This window comes from Nymphaea colorata, chromosome 13 (assembly GCF_008831285.2).
Source record: "Nymphaea colorata isolate Beijing-Zhang1983 chromosome 13, ASM883128v2, whole genome shotgun sequence".
Lineage (NCBI taxonomy): Eukaryota > Viridiplantae > Streptophyta > Magnoliopsida > Nymphaeales > Nymphaeaceae > Nymphaea > Nymphaea colorata.
In genome coordinates, this window is record NC_045150.1 from 9866754 (window position 1) to 9879215 (window position 12462).

The 12462-nt window shown below is 43.5% G+C and overlaps 1 protein-coding gene across 1 annotated transcript; it reads left to right on the forward strand.

Annotated features, from left to right (window-relative positions):
* Positions 1-808: 808 nt before the first annotated feature.
* Positions 809-2671, forward strand: LOC116267001 (WRKY transcription factor 22-like). Its single transcript, XM_031648545.2, has 3 exons — positions 809-1625; positions 1721-1837; positions 1959-2671. The coding sequence occupies exons 1-3, from the start codon at positions 1312-1314 to the stop codon at positions 2416-2418; spliced, it is 891 nt and encodes a 296-aa protein (XP_031504405.1). The 5' UTR covers positions 809-1311; the 3' UTR covers positions 2419-2671.
* Positions 2672-12462: the final 9791 nt, after the last annotated feature.

The following is a 12462-nucleotide window of genomic DNA, read 5'->3' on the forward strand; positions in this document are numbered from 1 at the left end:
ACCGCCAAGAAGGGTCGCCGACGAGTTCCTTGGATCCTTAAAAACGAAGGCGACCAAGGGGCGTGCACAAGTGGTAGAGCATGTGGTTTAATTTGGCACAACGCGTACAAGTTCGGCCTGCAAGTGATGCGCATCGTGCGCGAAGCTCCTACATGTCGAAAGAGACGACGGCAACTCTAAAAGATGGAACTGATTAAAAAGTCAGGCAATATGATTGGCGTGGTCATCATGCATCGCACAAATAATATGTTCGTAATCACACACTGTTCCTCTAATGAGATCCAAGTAAGGCCGTTCGAACCTTTATGACATTCACGAAAGCAAGCAAAACGAAAGGCAACCAGTGAAAAACCATAATAAAGTTTGAACGGTTACAATGAGATTCGAACTCATGATCAAGGTGCCAGCCACTGGGGGGGCGACGAGGGACGTGGGGCTCCCCACACTAACCATAGTTAACTAATCGGCCGTCACGGGTTGGGTTCAGGAGGATAGAGAAAGGAATCGCTCCGATCCGATACGGTGCTCCCTTTGGGTTGACCGGAAAACCCTAACGGCGTTATAACGACGTAAGGCGTGACGCCGGCCCCCGCCCCGCCCGTGTGAAAGGGAGCGGCTTCCTCGGGATGGCGCCACGTGCGGCGGGGCACGTGCTTTCTCGCCGCGTGGTCCCCACCCGGCCGTCCGGTTGACACAGACGCGTCGGCGCGTGTGGACGCGAGCGCCCAGAGGCCAAAAGGTGGCTGCAGCTTTCCACCTCCCCTCCCCTCCTCTTTTCTTTTCATTTCTCCCCTCTCCTTTCTCTTTTCCCCGCTGCCAGTTACCGCTCTCCGTCGTCGCCCCGCTCGACGCCAACAGCAGGGCCAGCGATGGCGGAAGGCTGATTTGGCTCCTTGCTTCCGCAGGCCGGTGAAAGGCCGGGTGAAAGAAGTTTAGAGAGAGAAAGACAGCTGCCCTCCCTCTCTCTCTCTCTCTCTCTTTCTGACCTTGGAACACTTCTCTCACTAAGTTTTGGCAGCTTGTAGCCTTTGACTTTCAAAATGTCAAAGCAAAAAAGCAGCTCCTTCCTTTCTCTCTCTACAGACCATTAAAAAAGGGGAGGAGGAGTGCCTTCTCTCTCATCACGTTATATAAGGAAAAAGGAGAAGCCTCAGCACTTATTGCATCCAAAGTCAGCGCCGTCCTTTCTGCACCCCACCTTCTCTGCTCTCCCCTCCTTCCTCCGCTGCTCCCTTCTTCCCCGCTTTCGCTCTCGCTCGTCTGAGTTCTGTCTGGTCGGAGGAGATAGTGGTAGAGACTAGAAAGTCAGGCATGGCAGACTGGGATCTGTTCGCTGTGGTGAGAGGATGCTGCAGCACGGCCGTCTCCGCCTCCTCCCCGTCGGCTCTCCGCCCCGCCAACGACCCCATCGGCTTCCCTCCGTTCCCCGACGGCGACCAGGGCAGCCTTGCGCTCCCTTCCTTCCCCGACCTCTTCGCCGCCGCGCCGTCTGTGGAACTGGACGACCTCTGGAAGCCCTTCTACTCGAAGCAAGCCCTGTCCGTTCCCCAGGAGCAGAAGAGGCCCCTCCCGGCCCTCGCTAGTTCCGCCCCTCATTCGCAAGCGCCGCCCCGCTCTAAACGACGGTAAGTGCCCCGGGAAACAGTACGGCAACCTGTCTTTGCCTGATGTTTTGAATGACTTGGTACTGATGGACGGAAAAAATTTTCGTCGTCTGCAGAAAGAATCAGCAGAAGAAGGTGGTGTGTCACGTTCCGGCCGAGGGATCGGTCGCTTCGGATGTGTGGGCATGGCGGAAGTACGGGCAGAAACCGATTAAAGGGTCTCCTTTTCCGAGGTGGGTGTTGTGTAAACTTGCCGCTGACTGCCGTTAGTGTTGCTTTCGTTTTTGAGGTTGTTTAGAAGAAAACCTGTTTCTGATTTGTGCTTTAATGGCTTCTGTCGGTGGGAAAAAACAGAGGGTATTACAGGTGCAGTAGTTCAAAAGGTTGCTTGGCGAGGAAACAAGTGGAGAGGAGCAGAACAGATCCCTCGATGTTCGTCATAACGTACACGTCGGAACACAACCACCCGGCTCCAACCCACCGGAATTCTCTCGCCGGAAGTACCCGGCAAAAGTACGTCGAAAATCCCACGACGACGACGACAACCACCACCACCACCACCTGTTCCAGCGGTGGCGGCGGTGCTAATGGGCCTTGTTCTCCGGCGGGTTTGTCGCCGACGACGCCGTTGACCGCAGCCATGGAAGAGACCAGCAGGCCGCAGTTCGACGACGACGAACCGGAGATGACGATGGGTTCCGTCGGGGAGGAGGAGGAAGCGGACCTTTTTCTGGATCTAGAGGAGCTCCGAGACGACGTGTTTGCGCCATCGGCTTTGTTCGATGACTGTTTTCCGATGGAATTTCCGGCGTGACTCGCGAATGCACCACCAGCCGCCGGTCGGCGTCCCACTTCCGCTGTTGTCTTTTCCGGCGAATTATGGCCGTGCTTCTCACTGTAGATGCCTTCCCTATAATCAGAATCTCCCCACCAACACTAGTTTTTTTGTCCCTCTTATAAAAAAATCCACAGATTTCAGATGGGGAGGATTCCCATTCCGTCTCCTCCCAAGTTGATCATATCAAATGTATAACAATAACAAATTTAATATGTATAATTTTCCTACATATTATTCTTGAGCATCCCCCACCATCTCTCTCTCTCAACTTCCATCTTTCTCTCTCAGTGGAGATCGACTTTGTACTTGCAGACAGTCAACCATTTCTTTTTCCTCTTTTATTGGGAAAGAGTTTCATGACTGTACTAGCGCAAATAGTCTATGCCGAACAACGATGGTGTCGGAAAAAGCTTCGTTGGTCATGCAAGAAAATTTAATGGTGATGTTGGCATCCAAAAATTTTTAACATTAAAAAGGTTTGAATTTAATGATCTTCATATGGGAAGTATCTAGATTGGAACCTTCTCTTTCCATTTGAGAGACTGTTCTTCAATTTTATATAAGGGAGTTGCTTCGCACTTGTTTGCTTTGGGATCACATGATCCTTGCACATTGATCACCTCCTTTTTTATCTCTTTTGATAACTTTTAGTGTCACTTCTATAAATTGGTTTCTACAAAATTCAAGTTTAGTATATATATATATATATATATAGAGGCTTCTTAAACTCATATGCAATCATATATATATATATATATATATATATATATATATATATATATATATATATATATATGAGTTGTGAGATGTGACTACATGTGAGTCAACTAGCTCTGGGAAGCCTATCTGCAGAGAGGGGCTTTGATGAATATAAAATGACCTTTGTACCCTTTACAATTGCTTTTTGAGCAAGAATAGGGTTGTGAACTTGCAAACGGAATGAAGAGGGTGCAGCTGAGCTGCCGATTCGGTCAAATAGGTTATGAGAAAGCTAACAATATATATCTTTTAAATAAAAACGAAAAACAAAAAAAGCAAAAGTATTTAAAAAACAACTACAAATATAAATAATATGCAGGCCGATTCAAATCAACTCGAGCTGACTTTTGCGGCCTCAGATTCGCCTTGGTTCATAAAATCACAGAGGAAAAAAAAATATATAAATTGTACTATTTATAGTTCAAAGAAGTAATACTCATAAAAATCGAGAGAACCGGCTCGAACCATCTTTAAGCTGCATCAGGAAAACTCGTTTGAACCATCTCTCAGTGAGTCAAGTTGGTCCCATAACGATGTGTAGGTGGGCTCGATCGGGGTCCGCGAGAACCTAAACCTAACACGGCTTGGTTTGGTTTCTAACTCCCGTACACAAACTGCTCCCATGAGCTGGAGCGCCGGCCTGACCGTCACTAATTAACAACTTTTTTTAAATAAAAAAAAATACAGTCGGCACTAAAAGCTCGGTCCTTCCGGCCATAAAAGACTTAAAAATAGCAAAACGGGTGCAGTGGCATTTGCACCCAGTAATAAAGAAATTGCTTTTACCTGTTTTTTTTAGTAAAAACTACATTAATTTGTATTAAATCATGGTATTTTGGCGATATTTTAAATAAATCAGGGTGGCAGGTGTGATGATTGGATCCTTTATGGATCTGGATCTCCGTGGATCCTGTCTCAAAAATGTAGTTAGACAATGTCCGGCCCGGACCTAACTAGAATTGTTTTCCTTTCAGTCGGTACAATCACTATATATTAAAATAATATGTGGATAGAATTTTTTAGTTCAAAAGCTTGACCAAATTTCTTCGTTCACGGACCTTCTCAAGCAGCGAACCCGCGGTTTTCTCGATGGCACACGCGTGAAAACCTTGTTTCGGTCAAAGGGCTCTATCGTAAAACCGAAGCAAGAATAATGCGAGTAAACTTTTCGTCTGGGGCCCAACCTTTGGTTGGCTTTTACTTGAAAGTGCCCCGCACTTCTCCTGATGAGCATCCCACTCATCAAACTTTCTCCAAAATGTCAATCGCTAGCTTCTTATTCCCGAATTTAAGCTTCGCAGCTTAGTTATTTAATTATACCAGGTTAGGCATAACTAGGAAAGGTGATTTGGGCATTGAAGTTCTTTCAAATTTATTCAAACATGAATACTTTATAGGACAACAAACAAAAGATTCGGGACTTCAAGGGAAATTTTTTGAGAAGAGAAACCGATATTTAGCGTTTTATAAACAAGGGAATCGTGAGGGCTCGCTTGACTTGAACGGCAAGGCTCAGCATAGACCGCATGTAGGCGAGCCCAGTTGAGCGGACGGCCCCAATTTGTAGACCTCGGTTGGTTTTTAGTTGACAAAGATACATAACTTGTGCAAGTTGGTGCGCAGAGATACCATGCCACATTGGATTCCGAGTTTTGACTTTTTAGCCAGTCAAATCCCTCGATTGTCAACCTTCTAATAATGCGGCACATTTCCCGATGTCGGTGCCTATTATCCAATCTAGATGGGCATAAGTGGAGGTTGGAGAAGGAAAAGAAAAAATTCTTGCTAAGAAATTTTGGTGGGAAAAGAGAATTTTCTTTTGTTTGATTTGAGATTCTGAAGATCCGTAGAAAGCAACTCAAGAAGAAGGCAACAAAACTTAAAGCAATACAAAAACTCTCATGGAAATCCATGTTTTCAAACTTGTCGAAGAAAGTGGCTAATTTTTCGCTAGCAGAATCTTTTCTCTATGAATTTTGAATATTTCTTTCATAAGCATACTTTGTATATGTGTAGCATACAATATCGATTGCTTGTTCAACCTTATGAATCATGTAATACTAATTATTCATCCGGCTCGGACAAACTGGTCGGACTCGGCTAAAATTCGGCCTGCCACGCGCCACGCCGCGGATCGAAAACTTGTGTGCTTATTGGTTGAGCTCAAAGTTTCCCATTGCCAATTGGGTGTGATATTTGGAAAAGGATTTCAAGTTGACTAAACAGTTTTTGCCTAACTATAGGATCCCTTTGAAGGCCCTTGGAATCACCAGTGCAAGGAATAGTAGACTTTTTGATAGTGAAATATCGATTGCTTGTTGAACTCTGTTAATCACACAGCCATGAGATCAGCGACTCCAGCTCGAGTGGTCTCGATCTTATGCAGAACTAAGAAACTTCGATGTGAGGACGCTCTCGCAGGGGCCTACATTAGTGCAGACGGCACCAAACATTGGGCTACAAATTAGTCAACATCGGCGGTGCTTATCACTAGACATGGGTGGACCTAACCATGGCTTCTTGCAAGATAAGAGTTGAATCTAGGTCTTTGCAAAGCTATCAAACAAGATCATTCGCGAATAATTGAATTGGAACTCAGGTGATTAGCACAAGTAAAAGGGGGCCTAGACAATAGATAGATGCAGGAGTGGAGCCAAAATTTTTTCATGAGGAGGGCTAAATTAAAATTTCTAAATTTTGCACGAGCCGAAATATCATTTTCTAAAATTTTTATGTAGAACAAGTAAAATTTTCTAAAATTTACATGAAAATTTTAAAAAGAAAATTTTTAAGGTGGGGCCAGGGCCCTTGGCTCCGGCCCTGGATAGATGGGTGTAGGTTCAAATGCCGATGGATCAGGTCTTCTGCGATGCAAAGTCTTACAATTCTTACCACAAAAGTTGCTCGAGTTCGCAGAGATTTCAAGTTTTACATTGTTGAGCAAACAACTATAAGGAGGAAAGGAAAATTAACTTGGTGTTGGTGGTGAAGAAGATGATGAGAGATGTGGAATCTCCATTATAACTCACAACTGGATGTTGGTGGGACACAAGAAGCTCCACCAAGGTGGGCTCCATTGTTGTTGAGATTTAGAGGCTTAATGCATGTTGATCTTGGGGACTAGATGGGTAGAAAAAGCTGGTTAGCACATTGGCATCTCAATGGGCCCAAAATGCCTAAATGATAATTGGGTATGTGTCCACCACTTTTGGCTCATATTTTGAGTATATTTGCACCACTAGATGTTATTGGGGAAAGGAAGCTCATCACTTTGGCTCCTTTTTGGTAGATATGCACACTATGGAAAGTCTAGGGTTCTCCATATAGATGTAGACCAGAATCAGATAAGACATTTGGTTGAGATGCTTGTGGGACCTCATGAGCATGTCCAATCTAAACCCTTCAATAAAACCAGATCTGGATACATGTGAATGCATGATCTTCAAGCAGGATAGTGAATTGCGAGTCCAACGAACCCGAACTCGGCTAGCTAGACTGAGCTTACTTGTGTCGATGGGTGTGAGCTTGGGCTTACGAGCCAGCACTATCTTGCTTTGTCATAGCGGACCAGTAATGGACACCTTCGTTTCAACAAGCTCCATGAACCGGGTAGGAGCTGGTAGGCAGCCAGTCTCTGTTTCAAACTCCTATGACGTCAACTTACTATACTGCAAAAAGAAAGGACAATGATAACTAAGTTGAAGCATATTAAAAGCGTCATCCATGGTACCAGATTTGCTCCCTGTATCTCATGTAGAAAGGATGAGGGCACTGACAGGTGGTAGGATGAAGTATTCTTCTGCTTACCTCAAAATAGAATATTTTTTCTCATTGCCCGTGCTTTCTCTCTCTCTCTCTCTCTCTCTCTCTATATATATATATATATATATATATATATATATATATATATATATATATATCAACAAAAGCACCACCAACCTTTTAGCGTGGCTTCAAGAGTAGAACATTTTAAAGGTTTTTAGTGCGTCACGTCTTTTACTCGAATAAAGTTTTTTTTTCATTTGCTATCATCCTCCTTTGAATGAAGATTTCATTCAGCTTGGTTAGGAACATCCCCTTTTCTCCTATGAGCGAATAAATACTCATAAAGCCTTAAAAGGAGTGGAAAGCTGGAAAATATTCACAGATAACGTGAATCCATTATCATAAAATTTATTGAAATTAAGGCCTCCGGTAAGAATTAGCATCAAAAGGTCATCCCCCATTATCTGGAAAAGCAATATTTTACTCCAAGTTCGAATCTCCATTGACAAAAGCAGTGGCTAATTTTTTAAAACAAGACTTTCAGAATTTTTTGATCCAAGAATTTGGTACCTAATACCTAAGTGGCCCAAAAGATTAAAAAAAGAAAAAGAAAAGTATGGGAGTATTATATTATATGAAGCCTTCTATTCTGCCCTTTCACACTTTTAGTAATGAGCATCTTAGAGAGAGCACTATGAAAGGCTGGCACTTTTGGCTGGAACTGGGCAGACATGGCCTGGCCCAGCCCAGTTAATGGTGATTTCTTGTCATCAGAATAATAGAATACTTTCAAGTGGTGTTATTTGAAGGAGGAGAAGAGAGGATATCAAGGAGGATAAGCAACAAATTCAAATAGAGTTAAGAATGGAGGCTGAAGGTTTTAGCTTGCATTATTTGAAAAAAGCTGGGCATGCCTGCTAATTGTTATTATAAAGGTCATCCAACATAGACTACTGAGGGTAACTTCAATCAGCCTAGAGGACAACGATCAAACCAGAGCACCACCAAGCAACATACGCTCTATATGTTGCCATACATTTTCTTAAGACTACAGCAGAACAATCAAGGAGTTTAGTGTACTAATTCTAGTGTGGTTGCACATGTCACGAGGCATGTAGGTAAATTTTCTAAATTAGTTCCATTCATTGGGGAAAACAATGTTGTTGCTGGAGAGATAACTAAACATCCCATTACACACTGGGAATGTGTCCATTCCTTTTTTCAGTCTAAGTCCATTAAACTACTGATGTTCTTTATGTCCACAATATCAAGAAACATCTCCATTTTTGTCTCTAAAGTCTAAACATATTGGTAACACAAATCCCTGCATCATCTCTCACCCTATTCCATGTATGTGACGATGTTGACATGAAGACAACATATGTTGAAGGACAATAATGTGGAACATGCACAATTTCAAGGAGAAATTTATATGAAAATGCTTAGCATCATAGCATCACCTTCAACATCTGTTCCTGAGAAGTCTTTTGCATATGTAGTCAAACTGTCTGATTTTGTTGTAGTAGGTTAGGTCATTCTAGTCGCGAGATTATTTTGGGTCTTGTTACTAATGAACTAATCCCTGAGTCAAGTTGTGAATACGAGATTATGTTTTATTTGTTAGATATGCACAAAACATGTTATTCCTTTTCATATCTTGGAATAAGAGTGCTTCAAAGCTATTTGAGCTTGTACATACTGATGTTTGGGATCTAACACTAGATATTTCCTCCTCTAGGAGCAAATATTATGTTCTTCACATTGATGGTTATTCTTGGTATTCTTGGATACCCATGCTCAAAATCAGCTCTTCTCACATATTCATAATTTCAAAGTAATGGAGGCTGGATAGTACTCCTAATGATTTCATTGTATTTTTACAAGTCAAATAGTCAACTAAATTGTTCAAAGTGTATCTCATCACTGCATCTCTTGACAAAATGGGATCCCTAAAAAGACATTCATATCATGAGAGCACCTTACCATGATTGATTCTAGTGTTTTGTTAATGGGACTGTGGACTGAATGTTTTCATTTGGCTGTTCATATTTAAATAATCTGCCTATGAAATTCTAAACAGGATTTTGCCATAGTCAATCTTGTATGCATCGTCTTGACGGATCTTGATGTATGGGTCCGGGTCTGGACCCGATCCCTTGTGTCCTAGTTTGGGCATACTTATACCATTGTAAACCCTAATCTTGGATGTTAATGAAGTTTCTAAGAGAGAGAGAGTCTGGCGGCTAGTGGGCACCAGACCTCCTTACCCGTGGTTTTTTCCCTCTAGTTGAGGGTTTTCCACGTTACATCTGTGTTCGATCTTTGGTTCTTGTGCGTTTATTATTTCTACATGGTATCAGAGCTAGCGAGCTTGGAAAAATTTTTTTTAGGGTTGTGAAGTTCCAACCCTGAACCACTTGCTGCTGCTGCCGCCACTGCTCCTCCTGCTGCTGCTGCTGCCGCCCAGCTGCATCGCCTGAGACCCTCTGCGTCGCCCATATCTGCCGCTGCCCTCTGCTCCTCCGCCGCTGCCATCTACCGCCGCTGCCCTTTGCCGCCCGTGCCCTAGTTGTGCAGTCGTTCTGCTCCAGCGCCATCGCTGTTTTTTCCCAGCGCCGCTGATCGCTCCAGCATCGCCCGACCAGGCTCCAGCGCCGTCCGACCAGATCCCAGTGTCTCTGCATCATCTACTGCCCTCTGAGTCACCTGACTTGATCATTGCTGTCGGTGACTCTCAGGTGTGTTGTTCTCAAGGGTTGCCGCTGCTCTGTGTCTCTGATGGTCAGCCGTTTGTAGTTGGTGATCATGGCCGACTCGTCTTCCTCCTCCACAGTCCATACCAATCAACCTGATGTTGGGACCGTGAGAACTGATAATGTAACGGTTCAAGTTACCACCATTCGACTTACCAAGGAGAATTATCTACGATGGTCCGCTGCAATTACTATGGGGATCGCTGGTCGAGGACGAATTGCCTATGTGAATAGAAGAAAGGTCGAACCTGCTGTGGATAGTATGGCTTGGGATACATGGTTTCTTGAGGACAACCAAGTAAAAACTTGGATTGTTAATTCAGTGTCTTCGGATATTCAACCCCTCATTCTTCATAAGAAGATTGCGAGGGATATGTGGATTATTTTGGAACAGATGTATGGTCAGATGAAAAGAAAAGTTTGTGTGTATCAACTAATGAAGGATGCGTATTGCCTGCGACAAGGGGATCTCTCTGTCGCAGATTTCTACGCAGCATTAAAATCTAAGTGGGAGGACCTTGACTACCATTCTGATGTTACATGGAGTTGTGCCCAAGACCAGATGCAGTATATGGCCAAGGAGTGGGAGAATAGGGTATTCCTTTTCTTAGCAGGACTGAACGATGAATTCGAGAATATAAGGAGGCAGATTCTTAACTCTGAGGAATCATTCGGTATTGAAGATGTTTATTCTCATGTTGAAGCTGAAGAGTAGAGGAGGCTGGTCATAAGTGGGAGAAAGGAGGATCCCATGTCTCACAATGAACGGTCTGCCTTCGTTAGCCGTGTCTCTATGGGAACTACCCGTTCTTCCCGTAAATGTACACACTGCAAAAAACTTGGTCATACTATGGACTTTTGTTGGGACCTGCATCCAGAGAAGAAGAATAGTAGGGGGTGGTCTTCTAGTGGAAAGAAGCCTATTTTGAATGCAACGAATCCTAGTGATAGTAAAGTTTCTATTTCTGCAAAACAGATTCGTGAGTTGCGCGCATATTTGAGCCAGATTGATGTTGGTCAGGCAGACACGTCAGATGAGGTGAAGGTCAATCAGGCACTGGCTGTTTCAGGTGAACAAGGTACTTCTTGCATGGGAGAGTGGATTGTTGATAGCGGTGCCACTCATCACATGACTGGCAACCCCAAACTCTTTCATGACTACAAGCTATCATCGGGAAAGGAACGTGTGTCCCTTGCCGATGGCTCCTTTACCTTTGTGGCAGGGAAAGGGAGTCTTTCTTTGTTGAACAATTTTTTAGTGCATGGTGCCTTGCATGTTCTCCATCTTCCCTTAAATCTTTTATCTGTTAGCAAGATTACCAAGGAACTCAACTGTGAACTTATATTTTCTGAAAACCGTTGTGTTTTGCAGGACTTGGTGACAGGGAAGAAGATTGGGATTGGTTTGGTGTATGATGGTTTATATCGGCTTCCAATACGCGTTGCCACAGCCCTTATGTCAGCAGTCAGCAGGACAGAGAAGAAGAAGGAAGAGTGTCGTCCGTTATTTTTATATTGGCATGAACGCCTTGGTCATCTCCCTTTTGGGATTTTGAAATAATTGTTCCCTGAATTATGTTCCAGTTTAAACATTTCCATGTTATCTTGTGATGTGTGTCAGTTTGCGAAGCATGTGAGAGCTTCGTATCCAATTTCAAATAGTCTTGCTAATAAAGCTTTCTCCTTGATTCATTCTGATGTGTGGGGGCCTTCAGGCATTCATTCTCGTGGTGGTTTTCAGTACTTTATGACTTTCATAGATGACTATTCAAGGTGTACTTTTGTTTATCTGTTGAAAGACTTTAGCGAAGTGCCTCATATTATAGAAACCTTCATCCTCCTAGTGGAAAACCAGTATGGTGAGTCTGTCAAGACATTCCGGTCTGATAATGCTCGTGAGTATATGTGTCTCACTGTCGAGGAATTTCTTCGAAAGAGGGGGTTTGTTCATAAGACATCATGTAGTTATACACCTCCTTAAAATGGAGTTGCTGAGAGAAAAAACCGTCAGTTACTAAATGGCACCACAACTTTACTGTTCCAAAGGAATCTTCCAAAATATTATTGGGGAGATGCAGTCATTACTAGTGCCTATTTGATTAATCGCATGCCTAGTCGAGTGCTAAATGGTCGTACATGCTACTCCATGCTTCCAGGGAGTAGCCAACCTTTTCACCTTCCTCCTCGGGTCTTTGGATGTGTGTGTTTCATTCATAATCACAGCCCGAATGTGAAAAAACTTGACTCCAAATCAATTAAGGGAATATTTCTTGGGTATTCTCCTACTCAAAAGGGGTATAAATGTCTAGATCCCACCACTGGTCGAGTTCACATTACCAAGGATGTCACATTCTTGGAACATGTCTTTTATTTTGGTGAGAATTCTCTTCAAGGGGAGAAGTCAATGTCTAAGGAAGAGTATTTTCCAAGTCAGGAAATTCAGTTTACAGATTTTTTGGATTACAGGCGTGAAGAGAATCCACCTGTCGATGTGCTTGGAAAAGAAGAAGATGGAACGTCTATTGAGGTACATGAACAGGGAAAGGAGAGAGAGTGTCCTATGGAGACAGAAAAAAGATGCAATCGTCTGCAGGTGTATTCTAGGAGAAGAGTTTGTACTGACAAGGTGATTGATAGTGAGAAGTCCACTCCGAATCCCAATCCTACTTCTTCCTTGGATGACCCAAGTCATGCTCAGTAGCAACCTGTTGAAAGAGAAAGTCAAGACAGAAAATGAAAAGGA